This window comes from Pectinophora gossypiella, chromosome 14 (genome assembly GCF_024362695.1).
Source record: "Pectinophora gossypiella chromosome 14, ilPecGoss1.1, whole genome shotgun sequence".
In the NCBI taxonomy this organism is placed as follows: domain Eukaryota; kingdom Metazoa; phylum Arthropoda; class Insecta; order Lepidoptera; family Gelechiidae; genus Pectinophora; species Pectinophora gossypiella.
The window spans coordinates 8,249,889-8,277,772 of NC_065417.1; the positions used below are offsets into that span (position 1 = coordinate 8,249,889).

The following is a 27,884-nucleotide window of genomic DNA, read 5'->3' on the forward strand; positions in this document are numbered from 1 at the left end:
ATCAGAAGAAGGAAAAAATGATTGGGCTTCTTTGGAAAGGTTGGAAGGCGCGAAACTCGTACGTAGCTGCTGAGAAAAATGGTGCTACGGACGTGAGTTGGCTAAAAGTCGTTTACATACTTACTTAATGCATTTTTTTATTTGTGTTTCAGATTCTGATAACCTTCCCCTTTAAAATTGATATACATTATGATATATAATTATGTATATAGCCTTAGTTAAATAGTTTATCGACAACAAATCCTGAGGTGATTTTGCAGTCCACTACTGTACACTCAGGACAAACATGGCCGTAAAAAAACCCTAGGACAGTGTTTGATAGAACTTTGCCAGAATCATAGGACAAGTATAAGCTATCATTACATGCAAATCTCACCAGTGGAGGTTCTTGGACCAAGTTCCAAGTTGCTGATAAGCTTATAATATGCAATACCGTAATGACTTGCTAATGATGACGATTTCTTGCAATAGGCAATAGCTTAGCCGGTCTCTATCGGAGAGGTGTTTATTTATTTTTCTTGTTATTATCACTCAGATCAAATTCCGGAAGCAATATAAAAAAAATCGGTAAGATACTTTTGGAAGGGGTAAAAGGCATGAAACTTGAACTTAGCTACCGAGAAACAATGGCGCTGCAGATATAAATTGACTATAATTCGCTTACAAAAAGATTTTTTTTTGTTTTTTTTTTATGTTTTGGATTCTGGAAAAGATCCTCTTTAAAATGATATACAATATGATACATAATTATTTATGTAGACTTAGTTATCCAGCAACACATCTTGAGTCGATTTTAGCTCCCACTGTATTTTATCACATTTTTAGCCAGGACAAACATGGCCGTAAAAAAAGAACCCCGGGACAGAATCTGATAGGACTTTGCCAGAATCATAGGGAAAGCATAAGCTTTCATTACATATAAGTCTCATCAGTGGAGGTTCTTGGACCAAGTTTCATACAAAAGTGCCCATTGTCATTTGGCGGAAAGTTTGACTTTTCGATGTTTTGCAGATTGCACTCGTATTGGAATTCGCCAAACTGATTTAACGACCACGCCGTTCTATCAGCGGATAACTGGACAGACTTTTCAAATTATTATATATTGTATATTCCACCGGGCCGGGATTTTAGACATAAAAAACAAAAGCATAAAATCCACTTCCATTACAAAAACAACTAAGATATTTCCGTTATGATTTGAGGATACATAACAAAAACAATATTTTTATATTGCGACTGGGTTTTTACATAGCTTTATTATTATAATTTAAGGAAAAAACAATTACATACAGAAGCCAATACTTACACAAAGCGAAGCATTGCAAAGAGAAGTAGTGTCTATAAATAATAAAACTATTTTTGTTTCCTCACAATTGTTTTTACAACGTTGGAAAATATGCGTTACTTAATCGACAGTTGTGAATAACAATAATAATCAGGCAGCCATCCAAAGGTCGACTTACGCAGCAGCCAAACCCAAAATTCATTTGTGTTGTCTACTTATTGTTCATATAATGTTATATTCATTTCATGAATGTTTCGTTTTAGGATAAGTTCCTTGCTACTTATTATAAGAAAATTCTGAAGGATTTTAACTATACGGCACTGAACTCATGCACATTCTGGACTTAACATGTACGAAATAATGGCACATACTCGTATTATATTATTTTAATAATGCGTTTTTTATCATGTCCTGCGTACCCGAACCTGTACGCAGGAGACTGATGAGCGCTGCAGCTAGCGCCATACTTGTTGCCAAGATTTGGGCCGATACTATTTAGTTTGCCATCGACACAATAAGAAGAGAAGATTGCGTTTTTTATGACTTAACCAATAAAGAACTACATACTTGAGTGTAATATTTATGTCACTACGTTGCAACAGCGCCCTGAATCCAGGTAAAGTACCTTAAATGTTTACTCGACAATGCTTATAGCGCTAACCTGCATCGTGTTACAAAAGCTATTACTCAGTCTCTAATGGGGAAAATCCCGGACGTCATAGCAAACAAATATTACAAACTACTAATAGGGCATAGATTGTGCACTTTACAAAGGTAATGGCTTCTCAAAATTACGAGTAGACAGGATGGTCGATAACGTAAGTGTTGTGTTATTGTACATTGTTTAACTTACAATTCACAGTGATGTAAACAGGACTTTTCGAGTATCGACTTAGTTATTTGCTGTTATGATTACAAATGTAAACTTATAGTTTATCAAGTTATTATTGTATGTCTGGCTAAACTACTCGTGTACTCTCGTATGTAGGTTTTGAAGAAAGGTGTAGTTTAAGTTGTAACCTAGACAGATTATTTGTTGACGAAAATCACTATTTATTACGATGTATGTTAGCAATGAGCTGATAATCTAAGAACGAACGTTTCATCAACATTATATCCATCTGGGGATGAATATCACTTGAATCTTATTGACGACTTGTGGCTTTTCCTCGGTCGATAGGGATACGGACGTGTGTATATGTGTTTTAAAATATCCATAAATAAATAATAAAATTGTACGACGTGTTTAATATTTTAAACAACTATCAAAATTGCTAAATAAAAAGAATCGATATTTATATTTAGACCACGTACGTATCTGTAATATATTCAAAACAAAAGAGTTTTTATTCAAACATCGATTGTGATATACCAGGACTAAAGATTGGCGCCTAGCAGGCAAACATAACACTATAAAATATGTTAATTCGGAAATACCAGACCTTAGTCATATCTAGGAAGTACTTGAATATCATAGGCTATAAATAAACTGTATGTATCATTGACATCGAATAACTATAACTATATTTATATTTATATCATGTATTAACTATAAGTAGATAGCTATTAAATATAGTATATTAATCCAGTTCTGAACACAAATGGCGCGGTGTGGGTGGACGTACAATCATGAGCAATATCATGTATCCACTTTAGAACCCTGTCGCACTATCAATTTGACATTTAATGAGACCTAGGTTTAATTTGTCAAAATAGTTAATGTGACATGGTTTCAAAGTGTATACATACAACTCGTACTCGGTCGGTCGGTCGGTACTCGTACATACCATACATCTCTGCCCGCCCCTCCGGGCATACAGGCATAATGTTATGTTCTGTTAAAAATTTTGAATACATTGTACATCAAATAAGAGTTAAGAGAAATAATGAAAATAAAGAAGTGTGAAAAGACAGAATTGGACCGAACATCCCTGTGATTAAACTTCAGTAAAAAAAAACTATTAAATACAAGAGTTCTAGTCCTAGACATGATAGTTCTGTTGGTATTAAAGACTTATTAACAGGAAACAGAAGGAAAATAACGAAGGAAGTAGAATACAACGGCGGCATAGTTTCAAAATCTAGTCTAGGCGTCAAGCTGCGTGTTGGAATGCGAGAGCGGCGCTCGCGCAGATAACCGAACGATCGCCGATAAGGATTTGCACCGACAAAACATCCTGTTCGCTACGACACCAACACGTAAGTACCTAACTTTTGTGATACATATGCATTACTATCTTCTGTTGTTGTTTTACTTATCACAAATTGTTCATAACATATACTGTTGGGAAAATATTAAAAAGGAGATTATTAGTTGTTATCAAAAAGTTAATTCGCGCTTCATCATTCAGATCTAATCAGGTGATAAGTACCTAATGATCTAGAGAAACAACGCTTACCGATGAAAGCAGAGCATACGTAACTTATTACGCAGTGTCGCAGCTTTCATCTGCTTTTCAAGGGTTTATAACGGTTTTTTATTCAACTAATTGTAACGTTACATTGTCCCTCTTTTCGTGACTTTTTTAAAATTAATTATTCTCAAGGTAACGGGAGAAGGAAACTAGTTCTTTCACTGGACGTAATACGGTACATTTATACAATTATAAATGTACCGGTAACGAACTTGCACCAATGAGTTATTATATTATACGAGTATATGCAGTTTTCACTAACACAGTTGGGTGATATAGCCACCTGTCACGTTGGTTTAACAGAAAACTCAGTGATGTGTTGGTACTATTAAACATAACGACCAATTCCGTACAATTATTTATTATATTTCAATAAGAACGCGGAACTGAAAACTGCATACATGTTTGTGCCCGTGGCTTTTGAGACTGCAGGTCCTTGGGGTAGTGAGGCGAGGGAATTGATCAGGTAGATCGGCCGGAGACTCAAAGTCAGAGGGGGTGACCCTAGGTCTGCGTCTTACCTGGTCTAACGCCTGTCAGTGGCTGTGCAACGGGGCAATGCCGCTAGTGTAATGGGTTCGTTTGGACCAGGTCAGATTCAGAACACCTAAACGCCTAGTTAAACGTGACGAAGTTACGTATGTTTCTGATTATGAGTTTTGATTTTATTTTTAGTTAATTATTGGTATATTATAAGATAACATTTTACAATAAATAGTCTCAATGCGCAGTAAGAATTAGATCTATCAATGTACGTCAGCTAGTGTTGTGACGTTCATTAGCATAGTGATGTATCAGTCGATATAATGTTACTTACACCCCGTAAAAGTACGTACAGGTAGCCATACAAATACGCATGGGTGTTAGTGACACCGACAATGTTGAGTTGATATCGTGTTGGGTTGTTGTTATTTTCCATTCCACCATCACTTAATATCAACTCAGAATCATGGTCTAAATCATCCCTCAAAGATTTCGTTACGATGATATTAACACCCTGTATAAAGCTATACAACTCCCAGCAGTCCCAGTCTAATTGAAATAGTTACTTTACAATAAGGTGTTATTAAACTGACCGATTGATTATCGATCGCGCCACCGTACGGTCACGAGCATTAATATGTATACACTTTGGTACCATGTCACATTAACTTTTTTGACAAATTGAACCGTAAGTCTCACTAAATGGCAAATATGTTAGTGCGACATAGTCCTAAAGTGGGTACATTATATTGCTCATGACTGTACACGTGACGTTAGACGTTAGTTAACTTGCTACGCAACTCTCCAATGACGTTACATCGCAAAACATGCTTGTTTGTTAATACTCTATTGTATTTTGAGCCTTTCCTTCAGTAAAAATATAAATCATAAAAACACACAAAAAACCTACCTAACCTTGTTGTCTGTTTTTAGACAACAACAAAGAGATATAACAAATAATAAAACTTGTTTTATGTCTAATGATTAGACGATAATAAAAGACAGTTTTACAACGTTTACGAACGAAATTATTGCATTTAAGAAAGGGGTGAAAATGAGTAAAGTTATTTCATATAAATAAAGCTGGACCTCTTCGCGCGAAACAACTTTAGCAATTGTGACCAGCCGTTCCAAAAACTCCAAGTTGTATTTCTTGTAAGTTTCACTCCCCTTCTAATAACTACCTCATGATGTTATCGAATAAAACTAAAGTTCGCTTGAAAAATAAATATTGGACATGCATGACGTGATATAATGCAGTTCCTCGAATGCGTCTTGCGAAAACAAATTCTAAGTACTTGTTATTAAAAACACTAACTCACAAGGGTAACGAACTGAAAAAAGAAAACAAATGATTCAAACATTTTCCTGGGACACAATGTTTTGTAATAAAATACGCATTACTTTTATTAGGTGCTTAAGAAAATGAATAACGGTGGGCGCCCCCGTGAATCTGCAACGGTGTTTGTTTACAAAAGGAATCGAGGGCACCTTTCTTTTTGCAAGTCGTGACTAAGTGAAGTTGGCAAAACAACTTGCGTCACTACAAACGGTTTCGGTCGCAATTCACAATCGCAATGCCTCACACTTTTTAAGAACTGCTCCGTAAAGAATTCGAGGTATGAAGTTCGTGGTCGGTTTTTAAATGAGTTTTCCCCTACTGACTGTAATGTTTATAGTACACACAATAACATATAATAAACATTAGACAATATCTGTGCATATCATCATTGTGCTTACCTAAGGAAATACCTTGTGGGAAATGTTATTAAATTACGTTTTCCTTAAATATACTTAGTACACGTATAATAGTAATAAATAAGATTATAGTATTGTTTCAGAGTAAGTACTATAGGTAACCGTAGTACTAACACTCGACAGATAACCTCTGATTTTATCTATCACACAAATATAGAACATTAACAATTGTGGAAATTATTTTATCTGTTTTACTCATTATTGTTATGATAAGAAGCAACCCCAAGATTAATATTAGCTAAAGCTTTAAATAAATAAATACATGTCGCACACGGAAAACGCGTCACTTGTGTCCTGTTTGAGTAATCGTATATGTACCTGAGGTGTTTCAAAGAAACGTGAGGTCATCTGCAGTCCATACGGTGCAAAAATGTGTTTTGCATCAAGGAAAATCACCTAAAATTAGAATTTAAAACGAACCTTAATAATTTTAGAATTCGGGATAGCCCTGATTGGAGCAGGCGTGACTTCCATCGTAGTATCGCAGGTTGGAATACCGGCTCCGGCTCTATACCACTAAATTCGACTTTATTAGTTTGAATTTATGTTCGGATCATAGATAATTGATATCACGTGCTTTCCAGAATTTGTGTCCGGTCAATGACTCTATTCTCGCCCCAGTCCTGGCGGGGAGTGGGTTTATATATGCTATACACCTCTGCCTACACTTTCGGGGGTACAGGCGTGATGCGTTTTTATGTTGCGTTTACGCTTAATAATTTTATAGTTTTAACATATTTATGTGATTCTGCCAAAAAGTTATAGAACAAAGACTGGACCATTTCATATTTGAAGGGTACTTAAAGGGGTAAATGGTGCTGATTCCAATATACACCATCAAGTTCACTTTAAGAAAAGGAAAGAGATGGGTAATCAACAGGCATAAAATTTATGGAACATACGTCAACATTATGCAGAAATTTAAAAAAAACCTCTCAAAATATAATAATTATTATTAATAGCCCTCAATGTCCCACTGCAGGGCAAAGGCCTCTCTTCCCTTCTTCCACTCCACTCTGTCCCCAGCTTGTTCGTGCAACCATTTCGAAAAGCGGTCTAACTCGTCGCGCCATCTTTTTCGTGGCCTCAAAATATATTGGACAATAACCCGACAGAATTAATTTGACAGCACACGTCAAAAGGGTTCATCATATCAGGCAGATACCGATTTTATTCAGCCGGGCTATTCATTCGTTCACTCATTCATTTTAAAATTAACAGTTGTCAATCATCCCTCCCTTTCCTTTTCGGTGGATAAGAAAATGAAAAATGAAAAATGAAAAAAAAATGAAAAATGTTTATTTTCTTTTACAATAAAGCCTTAACTACTGGTGGATTGGGGTCTCCATTTAAGCGACATAGCCTGTGTTTGGAGGCCCCGCTCTTCCATTATTACAAATAAATTGTATGTAAATAAAGCAGTGTGGTAGGTTTAAAAAAAAAAAAGACAAGTACTACTAAAATGATAGGTATCATAACTTAAAATACAATAAAATTAGGAGGTGTCTACAGGATTTGGGGCCAGTATTGGTTTACTTAATCGCAAAAGTTTTTAAACTCTATAATCATAGATACGAGTATTATGAAAAATACTAAGGCGTTTCCAGTTAATCTATTTAAAAATGCAGATAAAGGCGTTTGCGTAGTAAATGACGTAAATATTTCGTTATCACACCGTAGTCTACTATTTTATGGGTTGTTCTTTTTATTATCGGAATAGCTAACAATTGGCCCTTACGACATTGTTTAATTATTAGTTATACAATGACTTTCATTTTCAGTACTCATTAGTCATTCCATAATTGTGATTGGACGTCATCGTTTTATCTAATTATATTAATCAGATAATAAAGCTCGTTTAGCCATTATACGTAAATAATAAATATACATAATATATAATAATCATCTGTCCTTCGAATTTGGTCGCATTAATCTACAGATTTAGGTTGTTTCCTCAAATAAAAATGAAGACTTTTTTAATCTTTTGCAAGCACCTTCTACTCATCTGATTCTATTGCATCTGATACAATTGAAGCTTGGTCGTCGAACGACCGGTGGGAGGTTTCCCAATGCAATTTCCAATAACTTGCACCATTTTCTCGTTAAGGATAACTAAGACTATTGAAGTAAATAATTGTCCAAATTGCAGTCGGCAAAGTACAGGGACGTCGGCAATTATTATTTTATCTATCGCGCCGGCGGCGCCACCGCGGCAATTGGTTGACGCACGTGTTATTACAGCTAATGCCACACTATTACTTCTATTCTCGGTATCAGCTGCCAAACAACATCGATACACTATCGCTTTCGAAGAACTTATTAAATATAGATTATTTATTTAACCGATACGCCCTAACGTGTTAACATTTCAATTCACCTAACACCTTGGTACTATATATAATATTTGCCCGCGCTATCTGTGCATTGACAACTATTAGCGGGAAAACGTTCTATCGTATTACGCGGAATAAACAACATGTGTGTTGCACATAGCGTGCAGTGATGTATACTAATTATAATACTTGGAATGTCATGGGCAAACCAACCATATTATATATAAGTATATCTCTATAAATATAAAAAGAAAATCATTTACGAGACCCAGACGGACAACTGGCGACCTTATTCGTCACAACCTTCAACGTTAGCAGAACTGTGCAAGTATTGTGCCGTTATGTAAGCTAAGTAGCCTACCCGCCTACAAGACGCCTACTACCCGGCGTAGCATGCACCCTCGCCCCGCCCCCTCCGCGCTACGAATGCACCGCACTGCACCACGACCTTTGCTCTTTCCGCCTGTACACATGCTACGCTCCGCCTACGCTGCGCCCGCTCGTAGCACACAGCTACATCTAGGATAACCCACTGACCTTTTTGAGAAACCTACACCGCATAAATATAATGTCAAATCCAAATTGGATACTCGTTAATTTCATGTATTAAACCGTAAATTCTAGTGACCGTAAATTTACTGAAATCCTATTTTCAGCCAGAAAAGGTTACAGTTACAGCAGAACTTACAATTATTATGCAATATGGGACAAATGGGCGCGCATCGCATAACCTGTGACATTTTAGTATTAAACTCTTACGACGATAGGATGTTAATCAATACTGAACGGATATTGTTAATTGCGATATTACTACTCATTCATTACTCGTAGTACTCGCACTCGTACTACAGTAGTAAGTAAATCAATGAAGTTTGAAACAGATGTGAACTGTGTTTTCGAGTCTACTGACTACTGACTTTAGGAATGCAGACTGCCATTTCTGTAACGAAGTATGGCGGGCTCATTTGTTCCGGGGGTCGTTTAGCGCATTTCACGAGAGTTATTTCCGTTTCTTACTAGGCAATAAAGATTATGAAATATGCATAGTATTATGAAGTGCGCAGTATCCGGCGACCGGATCACGCGTGTAGCTTCGTGACGTAATTATCACCGTTCAAGCGACAACGGTATAAGCGCGTGGGCGGGCACCTAATAGCCGTTTCAGTCTCATCCTTTACAACCTTTAGAATGTATACCCTAACATCCGCCCACAGGTTCTAACACAACAACGATTCAGGATTACCTTTCACATTTATAGAATATCTATAGGTTATAACAATGTTAGTAAAGTTTTATATAACATTGTGCCAAGTTCCTAAACTGAAGTTATCCGGAAATCTTTTGCATACTAGATTGTATTTTAAAGTAAGTGGTAAAGCATACTTACGAGCTTTTGTTACAGGTTTAAACGGTTTTAAGTGAACTAGCGAATCGCAATTTTTATATCCCAACTAAAGTGTGAACCTGGTCTTACCTGAAACAAGAAAACAATAATGATTAACAGTGGAAATAATAATGACACAACAAAAGCGAAATGTAATTTAGGTGGAATAGAAACGTAGTTAAAAAACAAACAAATATTAGTCCTACATTATGCACTGACTCACGCACGACATAGAAATTACAAGTCATGTAATAGCTTTACTGAGAAAACTACTATAAATAGACAGGGTTTGTGCTGCTATCTATGTAAATGGAATTTACATCGTTGAGTACACAGTGTAAAGTGCAGTGTATTGTGAAGGGCGTAAAGTATGTAGGACAAGGCACGTCGAAAGGTGTCCGACAGCCACGATAGCAGGGGTTTTGTGGACACTATAATGGAGCTGCGTAGTGGAGAACGTTATTATCTCAAAAACACGCTTCCTAAAGTAACACGTGTCCGTCTTTTCGTCCGAAACACTAATACGTAACAAAACATTCCTAAATCTTAACAAAACGTTTTTTTTCTGGTGTTATCAAACCCGCGACGACATCAAGCTTCATTACATCCTGAATTATTGTTATTTATTTAAGTGTTATATCCATAAGTAACATTGTAATACGAGTTTCCGGAGATCCGTCCTTGGGCCTTCCCCTAAATGCGTGTCTAGTAAAGTCGGCCGCAATAACATACCTACTAATTCGTCAAAAATGTAAAATTATTTATTAGGGTGTATATGTATATAGCGTTCTTTGTGTTCTAATTGATACGGAGAATTAATTTATATAATTAATTATTTCAATTTATTCTGAAAATATGATTTTAAAAATATATATTATATATATATGTATATTACTGGCACCGACTGTACATGAAGTACAAACAACCGCACGTGTAGGATTTGACTCCGTATTGCTTGGCACGTGGAGTTTTACTAGCTGGAACATACCCATGTAATATTATTATGTTACTAGCACTATAAATACTACAATACATGCTAATTCAATAATGTTTACATAAATCAACACATGCATTAAAATATTTACTATCACGGTGACATTATTACGTCTGAAATGAAAAGTCATACGTCATAAACCGAAGAAAAATACTTAACAAATACGATACATAATGCGTCACCACCAAGGGTACTTGGAAGGTTTCACTTATTTAAACGGGAAAAGTTGCGAGCATCATTTATATAACCTTTCAGCTTGACCTTTTCGCTGGGAAGTTGGGAACAACATATAATTGGAATTCAATTGAAATATCAGAAGACAGCCAATATATCTTTATATGTGCAGCTATTCATTTGATAATCAGAAATGCACAAAGCAAAGGCAACGCCGCCTCCTCGTAACCGACGTCATACAAGATAGCAGCGGTTGTGCAAGGATTTTCTGTGAACTCCTGACGTCAATTCACCCATTGTGATTGTAAAAATAGCCGGATGCCGAGTAAATCGATTGTCGTTTTGTCGATACTATCGCAGAATGCATACCATTCAAAGGTTGAAACGATTTCCGGTGAGTGTGTTTACAAACAATTCTGCCAAGAAAACGTAAATCTAAACTATAGTTTGATTATTTTACGATCTGCACGATCCACGTCCGGACCACGTGGTTGCACTCACACCCTACACGTGTACGCTAACTATTACGATTTATGCTACAATAGCGCAACTGTGTATTTTACTACCTACAGGTAAAGTACTACCTTAAAATGGCAGGTAAAATTTACAAACGTTTACGACATAAAGAGAAATGTTAAGCAAAGAAAATCCCCGTTTTAGGGTTTAAACTTTAAAGCGTCGCAAAGTCGTAACTTACAAAAAACAAAGTCGTTAAATGACCCGAGAAAGTAATGAATGAAAGAACTCTTTTTACAGGCGTTCATTAAACAGTACCCGGAGGTTGAAAACTAGGCTTACGCACGGCTAGGAGCATAACATTATTAATTGCAGCATGCAGCCCGGGTCGCCAGGGTTTGGGGGAAGGGGGCTAGGGAGGCGCAGCAGGGGAGTGAGGCAGGGTGGAAGGGAGTACTACCGACGCGACAACGCTACGTCACTTACGGCGCCACGTGCGCGATCAATAGTGACGTCGTACGAGCGGAGGGTGCTAAGGCCCGCTGCGCGCGCACCAGCCGACCTACTTACGATTACGTTTCACGTAGCGTCGACGTAACGCGATCGAACACAGGCAGCAAGAAACCCACGAGGCGCAGGCGCGTGCCGCGAACTTGGCAGACGAAGTGCCTTGCAGCGTGTCCTAGATAGGAGCTTCGTTACGAACTGCATTCTACGTATTGCGCAACCATGCAAAAAATTTCTACTTAATAATTACCGTGCGACTATTACATGATTTTTCTGATAAACACTTTATTGTTGTTTACTTAGAAGGATTGCTCGCTGGTTAATAAAAAATATACTTCTTGGCAAAGAGATCAGTTGTAACTTCTTAAGAAAGGCTTGTGTACATTAAAACTCAAAACGGGGCATTGCGACAGAAAAACATTGTAATTACTTGACTGTTGTGTAACACGAACGCAGAACGATACTAAGGGCTATAACAGATCGATGGTGACCTACAATACCGGAAAGTTAATAAACACATCGTTTACATGTGGATGGAAATGTTGTAAATAATCAGGGCAACGTATTCACAATGGTAGTATTAGTGACAGTGCAGCGGCTAGGCGAGTAGCCGTGGCCTAGTTGTCAGTAGGTCGCTGCAGGTCGCACCAACCTACAATCCTTTACATAACCTACACCACTTGACGTCAATCCTCATATACGCTCTAGATTAGACAGACGTAATTCATGATACGATACCGAAGTGATCCTTGCTAAGCCTACGCCGAGATAAATTGCCAAAGCTATCATAGATAAGGTCATAGAGTTTTCTTTAAGAATATCTGCGCATGTACTATATGGTTGAAAAAATTGCCCTAATAAAACTGTTTCTCAACTAAGTAAAAGCTAATATATGTATAGGCAGTGCATTGCAGCTAAACAAAATAAAGATTTAAAAAGAAATCGCTGTCCAACTTGAAAGCTGCTGCCAAGTAGGTACTTGATGCAGTTATGTATTTGAGACCTATATCCCTGGTATATAAAGCGCTCGGCCTACCCGCGACCTAGTTGGACTAGAACATAGTGCAGGCTGCACTGGCCGTGCACTAGCGCTAGCGCTGATAAGCTGCGTGCGCAGCGCACTCTGCCGTAGGTAGTGAGCTTGATCAATACGCGGGACCCAAACAAACCGGGCTGCGGCGCGGCATGGGCGACTGACCTATTTAGCGTTATCGCCGACCTGGCCCGGTGCACGGTTATGTCGATCATGCAACTGCTAATCACTAGCTCGACCTAACAGATTGATTACGCCGCAATTGACGCACAAATTAAAGGACTACGCCACAGTACAATCTCAATCACTATATATCATTCGTCGCAATATTGCAATATGCAATCCTATAATTACTTCCTCATTTCGCCTTTTGCGGATGCTCTTTATTCCGAACATTATTACTCAACATAATTAACTGCTCTTGTTTACAAACACGCTGTATTTATTATTATTATTATTTTAATTTTCCTCAAAGGAAAACACCGATGACACTCGGATCACAAATATTGCTATCGTCCGGTGTGTTTTATTTATTATTGTCAATTTTCTCTTCTCAATTTGTATATCATATCAACCGCAATTCAGTTTAGGGTTTTCCCGTAGCTAATGGGTGGAACCCACAAGGAAAATCAATACTTAACATCCGTTTTCTGATATAAATAAAGCGCTTGTTTTCCGAGAACCCATAAAGTGTTATTGGCAAATAAAACTGCTCCTGAGTCTTTAACTCCCAAGTAAATCACGTCTAATTCAATGCTTAATTTTATCAACGCGAGAATGCATCCGAGGTGGTATGCGTTCAAAAGCGATGACAAAAATAGAGTGAAGTATATGAGCGCTGCGAGCAAAGGTTGTCGTATTATTAACACACTCTAATTCGGGGGGACCCAAACAAACCATCGCAAGCAGGTGACCCAGATTCCGGCGCTGCGAGCGTCTGCGGGCGGGCGCAAGATGCGATATGATTCATGCTGGCGCGCCGCCGCCGCCGCACCGCCTGCCTACCTCACCACCGCCCGCGCCGGCGACACCGACACCCGGCTGGCTTCCAATACACCTAACACGCGATCCCAGCGCACTCTCTTGACCTAAAAATCTTATTTCATATACAACATTAGCTAAACAAAACAACGTTTTCCTTTTCCCAAAGACGTAATAAAAATTAGCTACTAATTATGACTCATTAAAAAGGCCACCAAAGTTGAGCTACTGAAAAGGAAAAACAACCTATTGAAGTTTAAATTTGTATAGCAGAGAAAAACAACATCTATTCACTGTTATTATCTTTGGGTTCTGCAGACTTTTTCCAAGTAGGTTGTCTGAGAGGAAACCACGAATTGGCCTTCAGGCTCCTCGCTTCACTGCACATTGGCTAACAGTTATACAATGCCAAGAATGTTGGAACGTAAAAAAGTCCCTAACTATAGCCAGTTGTATTTATAAATAAACGATGTATGATATCGGATATCAGGAAAATAGAAGATAGGTTTTGTTGGTTTAGCTGTCTACGTCGTGGATGTGATGTCAAGTGTGTGTGTATCCGTTATCGCCCCCTGTCCTAGTAAACCGATACGGGGAAACGCTGATTGCTTCGGCTGACATTACACTGATTGCCGCTTCTAAGGAAATGACACTGTTGATTTGCATTTTGACGACCACAATATCGATTCAGGTACTAAGTGAAAGGAGGAAAATACTATATTTTTTGTGTTTGTTTTATTTGTCAGCACTTTTAAATTGAATTTAGAAACCGTTGCAAATCACCTTAAGCTTGTAATACAAACAGATTAAGGTTATCGGCTCCTGCGATGTACTTAAATAAGAAATCTTACGAACTGTTGCGCTTGGTCACCCATATGCAAACTATATCAAATCAAATGTAAACAAACTTTGACCTGCATCTCAGTAAGCGAAGTAAACGTAATGTTCTGAACATATGCAATCAGTAATACATCTTAATAAAATCTATTCATGTCACAAACAGCTTAGGTTTGTTCCGCGTGGCGCCAGGAAGCGGCGCTCGTAAAGCGGGTTCATTCTCGCTTGACCCACATTCTGCCGCAGCCGCATCGAAAGCGCATTTCACAATACAACTCCCCCTGGCCCCGCGCCAGGGACACCTAATACACTTGCCTATTATCTAATGCTAACTTCATTACCTACTAACGACCTGTCACAACCGATGCACAGCCAGAGAGCGTGGCTAACACGGCTCTTCGCTAATACGTTTAATAAATTGGATAGTTGAAATTCCATCCAGCATTACGTATTCTACACATTACGTGACCACCTCACTTGTAGCTGTCCTTGCCGTGTGTAAATTATTTGCGATCCCCTAGACAGATGCATTTGTTTTGTACTCTGTGGTAACCGTTCCAGATGAATCTACTATGGAGAGCTGAGTTTCAGAGTAATTATTCGTATCATGTTTTCTTAGTCACGTGAGATAGATGCCAGCGATTCGCAGTCACGAGATTGAGTCACGGCAGAGCAAAACACATGTTCTTACGCTTCTAAGAACCGTAAAACAGTAGTCAAATAACAGGATGTCTGTGAAACTTTTAGCAGTTACAAACACTAAACGTGGTTACGAATATTTCAGGGAAAATGCTACTTCTTCTATAGTGCTACTGGTGTGATGACAAACAAAAAATCGATGATATGGAAACCTTAGCCATACAATTTTGAATTATTTCTCTTCTTAAGCGAATTTGCCAAAAGAGATAAATACGTACTTAATTTATGTTAGCGAATGCAAGCAGAAATTGTTCGAGTTGAAAGTGTAACCCGACGAAAACGAAAGCGGAAAGCGTAAAATGAAATTTCTGACACGGTTAAGTGGCCGATTAGATAGGTACTAGCGATTCGTTCTGCAACTAGAATGCCCGCTAATCCTTCCACTTCAGGATCCTAGAGCATTAACAAGCATTACACACAATAAACTAAAACCAGAATAAACTTTCACAATCCAACTACGCATTCGAGAGCTTGAATGAGAATGTAATTGATATTATGGAACATGAATGAAATAATATTTCATCAAAAACCATTACTGCATGAAAGTTGTACTGCGCTGCACGACCCGCAAAGACGAGAAGTACTTTCACTTGCACGTGAACCAGAATAATCTTCCTTAAAGTAACCTCCCGCTTACATCAGTGCTTGTAGCTGCTTCTGCTGACGAGGACATAAGTGACGAGAGAAAAGAACTAGGTTATATGTGACCCACTCGCGATGTCTCGGACTGAGGATATTTTTAGTTATAATTTTAGTAATATAAAGAACCCAATTATTAAGCAAATAAAGACATTTATTCCCTTCTCTTAGTACGCCCTCACCATAAGGAAAAACTTGTACCAACATAGATCATACAACATTCTTACTCCCTCCGGCTAAGAAGGGGGAGCCTATGTCCACTAATGTAAAGCTGAAAATATAGTTACGAAAGTAAATATGTGACCCGCTTTAGTAATGAAACATATCCAACCGCCCTCCTCAGCAAAGGGCTAAAAGGGCTAATATTAGCATTAGTTATAAAGCGCTAGTAAGTAGGTGCAATGAAAAATGCACGCCCGCGACCTTAGCCCAGTTGTGAGCGACACCGAGGCGCGAGGCGGCGCCGGCGCACCACTCGGCGCTCGCGTGAAACCCCGCACCGGCCAACAAGCCCGGGTGACACCATTTCGACACACCTACTACGATTCACTTTACTTAGCGGGAAACTGCAAACAATAGCTTGAATACAATTACAATTTGTGAGAACCTTGTTAAAAATGAATGTCCTTCCAGCGCGTTTTCTTTGCAATCGACAGTTATATGTATACCTATCCCATTTTCAACATACACGGGTTACATGTAAAATGAAAACTTACAAGTTTGTACGATGGCAGTAAATCATATTACCAATGTCACAATATGAAATAACAAATCATCGGCGATGTCAACAAATTCATCGAGTGACAATCGTAAACAACTGGCAATAAACACGGCGGCCGTAATGTTATGTTCACATTTACAGTGCAAACGAATACGAAGCTAGTGTATCAAAATACACGAGTAGTTGAACCACGTGAATGACAGCCGACAACGCGGCGACCTTGCTGCGGCCGCTCGTCCGGCTTTACTAACAACCAATTCAATCCTACTAAATCCTACTGCACACCAGCCTACTTATTTTAACCAACATCGGCCGCTTACCAACAGATCACAATCAAACCTAAAACAAACCACGTTATGTATGCGGAAGCACTACGACAGGCAGCGGTTCAAGAACAGCAACTTTCCTCAGAATAGGCAGACGTCAAAACGAAAACATGCGGCAGTAAAGCCTGCAATCATAGACAAAAACAGGAAACGCAACACCGCAAGCCTTCATAAGGTTAAATAAATAATATAGTTGCAGTATGTAAACATCACGCCCACGACACATACGGGACGAGGACGTGAAGCAGTAGCCAATCTAACTTTAATGAATGAATATTGACTTTAGTGATGTCTTAGGAATACAAGAGAAATCGTGACTTTCTTAAATGTTATTGGAATAACAAGCCACTAAATAACCAGTGGGATTATACAATCTAGGCATTATAATTACTTGAAAGTATTTATCTATGTACGATTTACGAATGGCGGGATGTGGTTTCAAATTATGGTGTAATTTATCATTATGCGATAACGGAACCTCCACAAGAATTTCCAAAGCGTGACTTCTACTCGGGTTACACTATCTGGCTACGTTCCCTTGTACATTATTGCGTCTCGGCTCGATGCAAGGGTTTTTTCCATTCTGTGCAGCCACATACCACAGCATTATCAACATTAATTCTGGCGTTTAAATATCAACAAACAAAACCGATAACGACGAAGGTGAGCGAGAAGTCCAAAACAGCCGTGAATTTAACGGTATGAAAGTATGACTAATTACCTGCGTACTTCGGTGCTACACATTAGTGTAATTTATTATACCATCTCCAAAACACCAAATTTAAATAGTGTTTGCATTTCATGATTTATAATAATGTTAAGTGTAGTTGATCTTGATTCTGTATTAAGTTATCTACAGTAATGTGTAATTTATGTAAATTCGTAATTTTAATTATAATATAATGAATATAATTTGAATTTAGTCAGACTCTATTACTACACGAATGAGACTTTCGAAATAATTGTTTATGTCTATTTATATACTTAGCTAAAACCGTTTTAATTAACATACTGCCGCGACATAAATTCCGCAAACCACAATGCAAAAGTTGTGCAAAAACGTGATGAATTATGAGAAGATTATGATTAGCGACATGAAAATCCCATTATCAATTTTCATAAAACGTCGTGCCCGCGCTATAGTTGTGAGTTCTCGTTAGCAAGGTCGTTACAAAAGCCGATTTATCCAATAATTTTGTATTTGGGGTTACAAAGGCCGCATTTATTTATCAAAGCCCCAGCAGCGTAAACTGTGTAAATATGACATTGCAGTTTTTACTCGATCAATACTTAGACGAGCGGCCCCAGTTTTATTTCAGGCGCTTTGATGAATAAGCGTTTCCTAACAAAACAAGATAGATGAAATTCCACAGATTACTTAGTATAAAAGCACTTGTCTGTTGTCCATCGTATCTTGGCATTACTCAGCTCACAGTCATATCGCCTGTAAAAGTTACGTCAATGAACTGATTCATATTGTTTTGTAAATAAGAATATGCCACCTTAGTCATGTTAGGTTTCAAGTTATGTTGGTTCTGTCTACATAATACATTTATACTAATATAATACCAAAGTGCATACTTGTCGCAAAACAACCTTACTCATATAATTCAAGCTTGACGTCAATATTCTTGAGGCAATAACTCAGAAGTGAAATTCGCAAGCTTGTTTGTGAATTTTTAGGGGTTCGTAAAGTAGTAGGCGTTAGAATTTTATAGTATACAAACAAAGCATATAGGTGCGAGTATCTAGGTACGACGTATCCGATTTAGCATCGGTGAACGGTTACTGCAAATAATTTGAAGGTTGTCTTCGGTTGTCTTGCCTGTCTTCAAAGGCTTGTAATTCTCTGTAACGTCAATTACTTCCAAGTATATAAAAAAACCGATATCTAAAGGTACACTGTCTTAATATAATATTTCATTTCTTCTATCATAAATTCATAATACCCATGCGGAACCCGTGTCAATGGTTGTTATAATATATTTATTTACTCTCGTAATACAAGTTGAAAGAGAGAGCTGAGTCGTCTAGAGTAGATGTTGCAATGGTTTGTTTTGCAAAAACATCGCCTCTGGCAAGGCTGTCGACACGAGTTGCGCCCGCGCCGCCGCGTCGGATCCTGTTCATAGCCAGCTGGTTAGTGGTTACTGTATACGCTTACCTTCCTTCACTACCTACCTACACACATTCAAACTGTTTTCATGTATTTTGACTGAGTCATTGCGTAATTATAAGCGTCAAGTAAGTTTCAACCTTGTTTGTGACGTGACACGGTCGACAGATTCGTTTAAAGATTGTTGCACAATTTATGAAACGTCAATCAATACGAGCGATCATGCAACAGGATCGCTTTACAAGACGAATGGTTCTTCCTACAAGGACGCTATAATATACACCATTCAAACGTTTTGATCGCTCACCTTCTAGAATGCAACCGCGAAGTCTAATTGAAGTACGAGTATATATAGGCATATCCAGGAACTTGCTTCTATGCTGTTCTGGGAGCATATAAAAAACATAGAACACGTTCAGCTGCTTCTCTTCCCGGGCATGTCGTAAAAACCGACAGAGGGATTGTGTCCTCTAACATGATGGACTAATGTTATGGGCGATAGGCTGATCCCTTATCACCATAAGGTTCATCATATCCATCTTTGGACTTCGTATCAACAGTGGCTGCAAGTTGTCTTTGATTACTTGTGGCTCTGCCCACCCCATTAGGGATTACGGGCGTGAGTTTATAGATATATATATATATATCTATATATATATATATATATATATATATATATATATATATATATAATATATATCCAGGAACTCGTTAATACAAACTAGTGACTAACAAGATCATAATGCGACTTTCCAGCTACGAGCTATCATAATTACGTGTTCCAAAGAACTGTTATTCTTAACGGCACAATGCGGGCGCACTATTTGAATTGCTGGTCACGCAAGGCAGAACCCTGACACCAGTAAACAACTCTTGATGAGGTAGTTTCAAATTCCACTCGATTCACACAAAACAAATACCTAACTTACTTATAATTAATTAAGAAGAAACCTTCAAGTTATGGTTTCGTATTGCCAAAACTTTTCTTTACAGGAAGTTTTCTTCAGTCAAAAGAGGTGTACCTACACAAAATCCTTTATAGCATTGAAACTCATAACACATAACAGTCGAAAAGTACGTTATAAAATAATGTTGAAATAAATTTATTGTTGAATTACAAAATATGTGGTTCATACTTAAGATAATGTTTTTAAACTTTCTTTGGTTTTAGAAGCTAATGTTGCTACTGTTGAGACGAGAGTAAATACGAGAGCAAAATATATTTGGATTGGGCGACGGAGACGTGGCATGGGAAAAGAGATAAATATAATGAATCATCAGACGAGATCGATTGGGCAATCCCTGGCGTAGGAGCAACAATAAATAATGTTGGCTGAAACTTAAGTCAATCTGTTTATTTCGCCTCAGTATTTAATAATTCAGTTATTACAAGCAGCGTAAGTGAAGGTGTAACTTCTGGAAATATGTAAACAAATCACTTATTTCGAGTATCATTTATTACAACTACGTATAAATATATAATTAGCCATAATTATTTTGGATGATTCAATGTTTTCAATTGAAATTATTTATGACATACTAATGATAGTTTGTGGTATAGTTTAAAAACAACAGGGATAGCACGTTTCTATTATTAGCGCGGCGCCGAGGCTGTCACTAGAGCTTAGTGTGGTGAACACCGCGTGACCAGGTGGAAAACATTTAGTCTCCGGCATTGTATGAAGCAATGAAGTAACGTTTCGCTCGCCGTCAAAACAAATTGCGCAATACGCTCGCATTCCGCTCACTCGCGAACGGCGCATTCTCTGCTCAAGCCTACCCTACTTATTCTGCATTTTGTTACGACGCAGATGTCTTCTTCACATAAAGATTAAAACGAGTATTTTACAATTATTGCGGTTTATTTAAAATAAACGCGTTGGATCCTCCGGAATTTGTTTACGCTATGAAATGATTAATCTTAAAACATTATGTTTGTTCTCCCAATATCTTCCCAAGGTTAGATGTAATTATTTTTTAATATTTTTAACCTTTGTTGTGATTATGACACTGCACTGTTTCAAAACAAACAGGGGAGAAACACAAGACCGTTGCGTAAGTTAGAAAGTAGGTACAGAGAACATCTAGATTTAGCACTATGTTCGTGTTAGGTAGGTTACAGTTGGCCTCAATCAGACTTCGGTTCACTGAAAATATTCTTATATCAAAATAATAATAAAGTCTTGGGACCTTCGCTATATAATTTTCGGCGACAATAGATGGCGTAAGTATAGCCACACCTTTCGGTGATCGAAATATATTTTATTTATCAAAGATAAACTAACCGAAATGAGCTCTACACCTTTATGCCACTACTTGAAGGTCTAGAGAACCTACACAAAAAAAAAAATTAAAAATATTATAAACCCTTCCTATTTTCTTCAGGTTTACTCTGGGTCTGAAGCTATTGACAACTTCCTATTTAAATGTTCTTTTAATTACTTATTATTAGAAACTACATTATATACAGGATTATTTACGTTTATTTGTAACATAAAATACAGAAAGTTAGTAAATACTTTTGTTTGGGAATGTATATTTATAATCAATAATTTAAAGAAAATACATTATTATTTTACTTGTGGCACAAATAAAATGAAGCCTCAGAAATAATGATAAATGAGAAAAAGATTAAATTAGATTAGATTTATTTACGTTTTACACTGAATCCGCTATACGTACGCCATCTAGGTATGGATAGGAACTAGACTAGTCCCTACATCCTTAAAGTGTTGAGACATTGTTAATGACAAAGAATTCTCAGCCAAGCAAGACCTAATTAAGTACATAAAAGAGGGTAATGAGGTGGACTTTGCCCCAGCCTAGTTAAACGTAGCCTGCAAACGTAAACAAACAAGCGGTTTGTTTGTGTATTTGAAGACATGCAATAAACATCCACTTTCTCAGTCAGCAATTGAATGCGTACGAATGCGAACGTCACCCGCAATAGTTGGTACCTACCACACGGTCCGAGTTTTAAATGCATGTTTTTTATGAAGACTCGGAGTTTCACTCACAAATCTTCCTCCTCTTTATTTTAAGTATACTCACCAATTCCTCCAGTTATTTTAACAGGCACTATTAGAGCAAACAAGATAAGTTATTTAAGAAAACACTATTGTAAATGAACAAACCATCAGCGGTTTGGAAAAAAAATTTATAATACCTCTTGCCTATTTGATTGCATAAACCTGTCATTGTTTCGGATTACTAGAATATTTTGTATCTAGTTCGTAAGAATTACGCAAAGGAATGCACGCAATTAGTGCGCGATGAAAGTCAGCTGCATAAACATGAATCACGGTGTTTACATCGCATTTTTTAGAACGGCCGAGTTACCATACTAGGTGATGTTTCTTACCTCGTTCCGCAATCGCGACCCGGTTACACGTGTATGACGCCTTAACCTAGTTGCTGCCGCCCTTGGTGGCCATCTGCCAGAGTACTAGCGCCTGGACAAATAGAAACGTAATATCATTGCACGCACGTATCTATCTACAAAGGACTAATTAAAATTCCATCCAACCTCCAAATTGCCTGACCTGTAAATAGGGTAGTTTCATCATCTCCCTAGCATTATCCCGTTTTTCACAGGGTCCGCTTACCTAACCTGGAAATTTGACAGGTCTGGTTGTTTATAGAAGCGTGCCTGTCTGACCTTCGAACCTGCGAAGGAAAACGAGCCCAATACTGGTTAGGTCACATACCTCAGAAAACGCATTTCTCGGGAATATGGGTTTCCTCACGATGATTCCCTTCACCTCTGAGCACGTGATAATCATTTATGATCCAAAGATGAATTCGAAAACAAATTCGACAATCATAAGTTTAAGCCTGTGTTGGATTAGAACCTGCGAAATAGGTAGTTCCTAAGTAGTCAAATCAGTTACTTTTTACTATTTCGACGTTTAATTTAAACAAGAAATTACTATTTGTCACCTTTAGATATGTGTTTATTTAGAAGTCAGAATTTCAAAATTTATCTTTGACCTAGGAAACTATACAGTTGTCACTGGACAATTAAGCAGGCTGCAACTAGATATAAGATTTGGAGAAACTAACACCCTTATTTTGAGATATTAACTCGACTCTTCCTCCGCACGACTCGGCGGATAAGAAAATGATAGGTATAACAAATAAATAAACAAACTTAAAATAACTTAGATGGTGTGTACTGGAATCAGTCAGTACCTACCATTGTTTAATTATTATTCACTTCAATCAAATCAAATCAAATATACTTTATAGCCCACAACATACAAAACAAATTACACAGATGATGATAGATACAGTACAATCTGGCGGCCTTATTTGCTAAGCAGCAATTTCTTCCAGGCAACCAGTGGAAGTTACTTCAGGTAGGTAACCTATATATTTCCTTCATTTTGAAGCTAACATATTTAACGCCTACTAAGTAGTCGGTACTTTTGCCGACTAATCGGCGTCTAGTCGGTGTCTCTCTAAATTGGAAAATAAGTGTGTTGAATACCTATTTTTGTCATTCGATAGGAAACCTACCTACTTCGATAAATCCGAAGTAATTCACCAAGCCAGGCCTGGTCTCCATTTTAATATAAGATCAGCTGAGTTGCACGAAGCGAGATTGCGATGAAGATAGACCACACACACGCACACGTTCAAATCAGACTATGCCTCTATCTACCTACCTACTAGCAGTACGTAGATACTTACTAAAAACACTACAAAAACTATATTTTAGATTTTGTACTTATTTACCTACTTCCAGTCAGATTCTAGTCTTTTTTTGTAGTTTTTTTAACAGTACCTACCTCGTTATTTCAATTGGTAGGCAAGTAGGTACCTACCTAGTAGGTAATAAAATGAAGAGATGAGGCGATGTCCACCGAAGTTAAATAAAAATACGGACAGAACAATAATTATTAGTTATTACCTATTTAAGGCTGCATTCTCCGCAAAATTGAGTCGTTGTGAGTTTTTGCTGACAATTATTTTGCTATTTTAAGCAATGTTAAGATATTTCTTTGACTACCGTTTATTGCACATAAATAATAATATATATGATATAAGTAAAAGACACGTATTTTTAAGTTCATTTAGCTGGTTTATATAAGATAAATCAAACGTTGAATAGTTCTTTCTTTTCCTGCTAAAACAATTTCGAGTCATTTTTGTGCACTTAGATTGACGCAATAGCAACTAAATTGAAAAATCTACTCAGGCTATCCTGATATTCAGGCTAGGTATATCTTAACATCCTTGTCTAAAGTATAGCCTATTTGAATTTTCTTAAAAGCTAGAAGCTTTTGTCCTAAGTTAACTGCTTGAAAATCGTAAATTTTCGTCATTTTGTCTCTTATTACAGACATTTTTTTTGTAAGGAAGCGTCAACATATTTATAAATGACATATTATTATAATATATTAAACTGAGGAATGCAAAAACTGTAAATTATAAATATGGTTAAATAACATTTTCTTGCATAAATTATAACAACAAGACTCGCTTATTTACGAAAATTTTAAAAAACATCCCGGTGGCCGCTGATCGGTCGAGGCGTTCAGTTCAGACGTGTGGTCCACGGCAAATTTTCTTTTCCTTTCGCCGTTTTGTTTCATGACGTATTATGCATTTTTTGAACACTTTATGCGGCAACGTGCTCCACACACTTCACTTTATATTTCTTTACAGTAGCGGGAAGCTTAATTTATTTTATGTAATAGGTCTACCAACAGCTACTACATCAATCCATTACTACTGTAATAAGCTTGGGTATTATTCTAAATTCCTATTAACCAATTATAGGTAAACATAGTTTCCACTAATTTGTTGACGTGTTATGAGTCATAACACGTCAACAACAACAAGTCATAACTTATGACTTAAAACTAAACTTATAAGTGGTATTTTTACACAGTTTTTAAAACATAATAATGGGTATGTAGTGTATGTAATTATGTACCTATGATGCATGTTTAATGTCGGTTATGTAATGGCGATCATTGTACAACTTGCAGATTCTTGGGATAGGTGAGTTATAACCTAAGACACTCCTATAAGGTGGGATGATCGCAAATATTGGTCAGGGACATTGAATCGGATTAGTAATTGGGTTTCGAGGTTTCGAAGCGCCTTATTCAGACCTAGCACATATTTTTCTTCCGGAAATAAAATGTCACTTTACATCAAAACAGACATCATGTCGAGCCTTGCCCCTTGTATATAAAATATTTATTCAATTATGATTTATAGGTAAATAAGCATAATTATATGTATAGTGCAAGCCACTCAAGATACGAAGTCTACACACTTACTTCGTAAAATGGCTTTATGGACATCGTCCATTTTGTTCAGATAGAAAAGTGCCATTCACCTGAACAAAATACGTTGACACTTACGCTACGGGGTAGGTGCCTCTCGAACATTTTTTGATATGTCACCAAAACTATGACCATAATTTTCGTCGACGTTGTATTTAAAAAAAAATGGTATTTCATGCATTTAAAAAAGAAATAGCTACATCTTAAATAAGTGATATAGGCATGTTAAAAAGGACATTTATTACTGTAGCACTATGGTGCTACAGTAATACGTCTACCGTTGTCTAACCATGACTTACAAAAATCAGGATTTTTGTAAGTCATCTGTGTTATCTTACAAGCAGTTATCAATAGATCATTGAACATACATTTTTTTAATAATTCAAGTCCACTCAAAACTCACTTGTGCGTAAAATTATTATTTTTAACTCCAATAAAATAATGATTATAGAGTTCGGTATTATAGTAAGAAATGGCATAGATACCTAAGTGGTTTTTTCAAAAAATTAGGAGAAATTTCTTGAATGATGATTTTTATTTTACCTAATATTATGTTCCATTAGTTCAAAAAATGTTCGAGAATGTAGGTAATCGGATGTTTGAGAAAGTTGTAAAATGTTCAAAAGCATTCTAATATCATTATATATTTTTAAAAAATAATGACGAAATCGTAGACACGCTTATACCTATTATAAAAATATAGGTAGGTAAAGATATCTAAACATCCAAAATATTAAGTAATTAATTATACTTTTCTTCATAATGTATTCAAAATTATTTATATTAAATTATTTATGGAACAAAAACAATTGTACCTAACTACATTGAATTCTAGATCCTATTTCGCAAGCGTTAAGTACTTTTTCGTCTTTCATTGTCAATGTCGTGGAATAGGTAGTAAAGTAGAGCAACTTCAGGTATAGTGTCGTCAGCGGGGGTGCCCCCCGAGAGGGGTGAAAATTTTCAAATTCTAAATTTTGCATTCGGAGACTGGACCCTAAATTAGTAACACCAGGCAAAATTATTAGAAATAGGTAGGAAGTTGGCTGTAACACAAAAGTAAATTACCTACAATGAAACCATAGGTATTTAGCAAGAAACAAGGAAAAATGAGGTATCTATGGGAGCGGCGAATAACAATTCCCTGGACCTGAATCCACATGAAACACACAAGATCCTATAGTTTTACATAGGCTACACTGTTATAAAATTAATATATAAATACATGAAATTGATAAACAAACGACATTGACTCGACAAGATTAGACTCAAGGCCGTCTGGTCTAGTAGGACACCAATGTATGAAAGTTGGGTTATGTGATTTTATTCTACCTAGAAATGGCGTAAATCTAAGACACATGGCTAGAAACGTATCAATGTAATCACCAGTTTATGCAAAATATACTAAAACAAGGAAAAATACTTACCATTATACATTTTCAGCCATTGCAATTGACCTCCACATAATTCGCTCAGCCCAATTTTGTGTCACAGTTAACTATATATAAACAACCGAATTAGAACAAGTATACATAGATTTTCGTTGATTAATACACAAAACTCCATCCACAATTACATTCACTACAACATTGCAATTTTTCTCAAAAAAAAACCAAGTAATTATCGCTATCAGCCATTCAACCCAGACAGAGCATGGTAACTGCAAAAAAGGAAGAGGCGCCATCTAGGAAAAATCTATCGAAACAGTGATTGCTTACTGTCAAAAAGATGGCACACTATTTACAAGTAGTATTTATAAGTGGTACAAAATCCTCACATTTTAAAACATAAAATATTATTACTGTTATACCTACCTAGTAACATATTCTTAGAGTGTCTTGATATCTTTTTGGTTCTATAATATGGGTTTTGTGATGCTGATGATTAAGGGATTTCCACGCCATCTAGGTTTAACTACAATAAACTTCTTGGAAATGTAGGTGGGAATACAAGCACAGAAGTAATAGATGACGACGAAACAAAAGCCATAAAATCTTAAAATCCGGCGCCGGCGGCGCCCCACCACTGCCCATCCAGTGACTACAACTTGTTTTACTTGACTCTGCCTACATCATTAGGGATTATGGGCGTGAGTTTATAAACAAACTACCTTAGTATTGTTTCTATCATGGTATAAGAACAGTTTTTATGATATTATTTATGGGATGTAATTTGCCGAAGCAGGGGACGTAATTGTTGTAAGAGGGCCCGTAAATTGGTGTAGTAGGGGGGACGTAATTTGCCATAGTAGGAGATGTAATTTGTCGTAAAGGGAACTTATCGAAGTAGGGGACGTATTTATCGAAGCAGGGAACGTAATTTGTCGAAGTAGGGGACATAATTTGTCGAAATAGGAGAATTTGACGTAGTAGGAGAGTAAATTTGACGTAGGAGGAGAGTAAATTTGACGTAGGAGGAGAGTAAATTTGACGTAGGAGGAGAGTA

The 27,884-nt window shown here is 37.1% G+C and overlaps 2 protein-coding genes across 2 annotated transcripts in view; one reads left to right on the forward strand and one right to left on the reverse strand.

Moving 5' to 3' along the window:
- LOC126372338 (3-phosphoinositide-dependent protein kinase 1) overlaps nt 1-27,060 on the reverse strand; it is a 75,345-nt gene extending 48,285 nt beyond the window's left edge. Inside the window, exon 1 of the mRNA XM_050018039.1 lies at nt 26,867-27,060. Within this exon, the coding sequence (XP_049873996.1) occupies nt 26,867-26,869 (3 nt within the window). The 5' untranslated portion in view covers nt 26,870-27,060. The remainder of the gene's footprint in view (nt 1-26,866) is intronic.
- LOC126372335 (integral membrane protein GPR155) overlaps nt 3,464-27,884 on the forward strand; it is a 56,576-nt gene continuing 32,155 nt past the window's right edge. The window contains exon 1 of the mRNA XM_050018034.1: nt 3,464-3,484. The gene's annotated coding sequence lies outside the window, so the exon portion shown is untranslated. The remainder of the gene's footprint in view (nt 3,485-27,884) is intronic.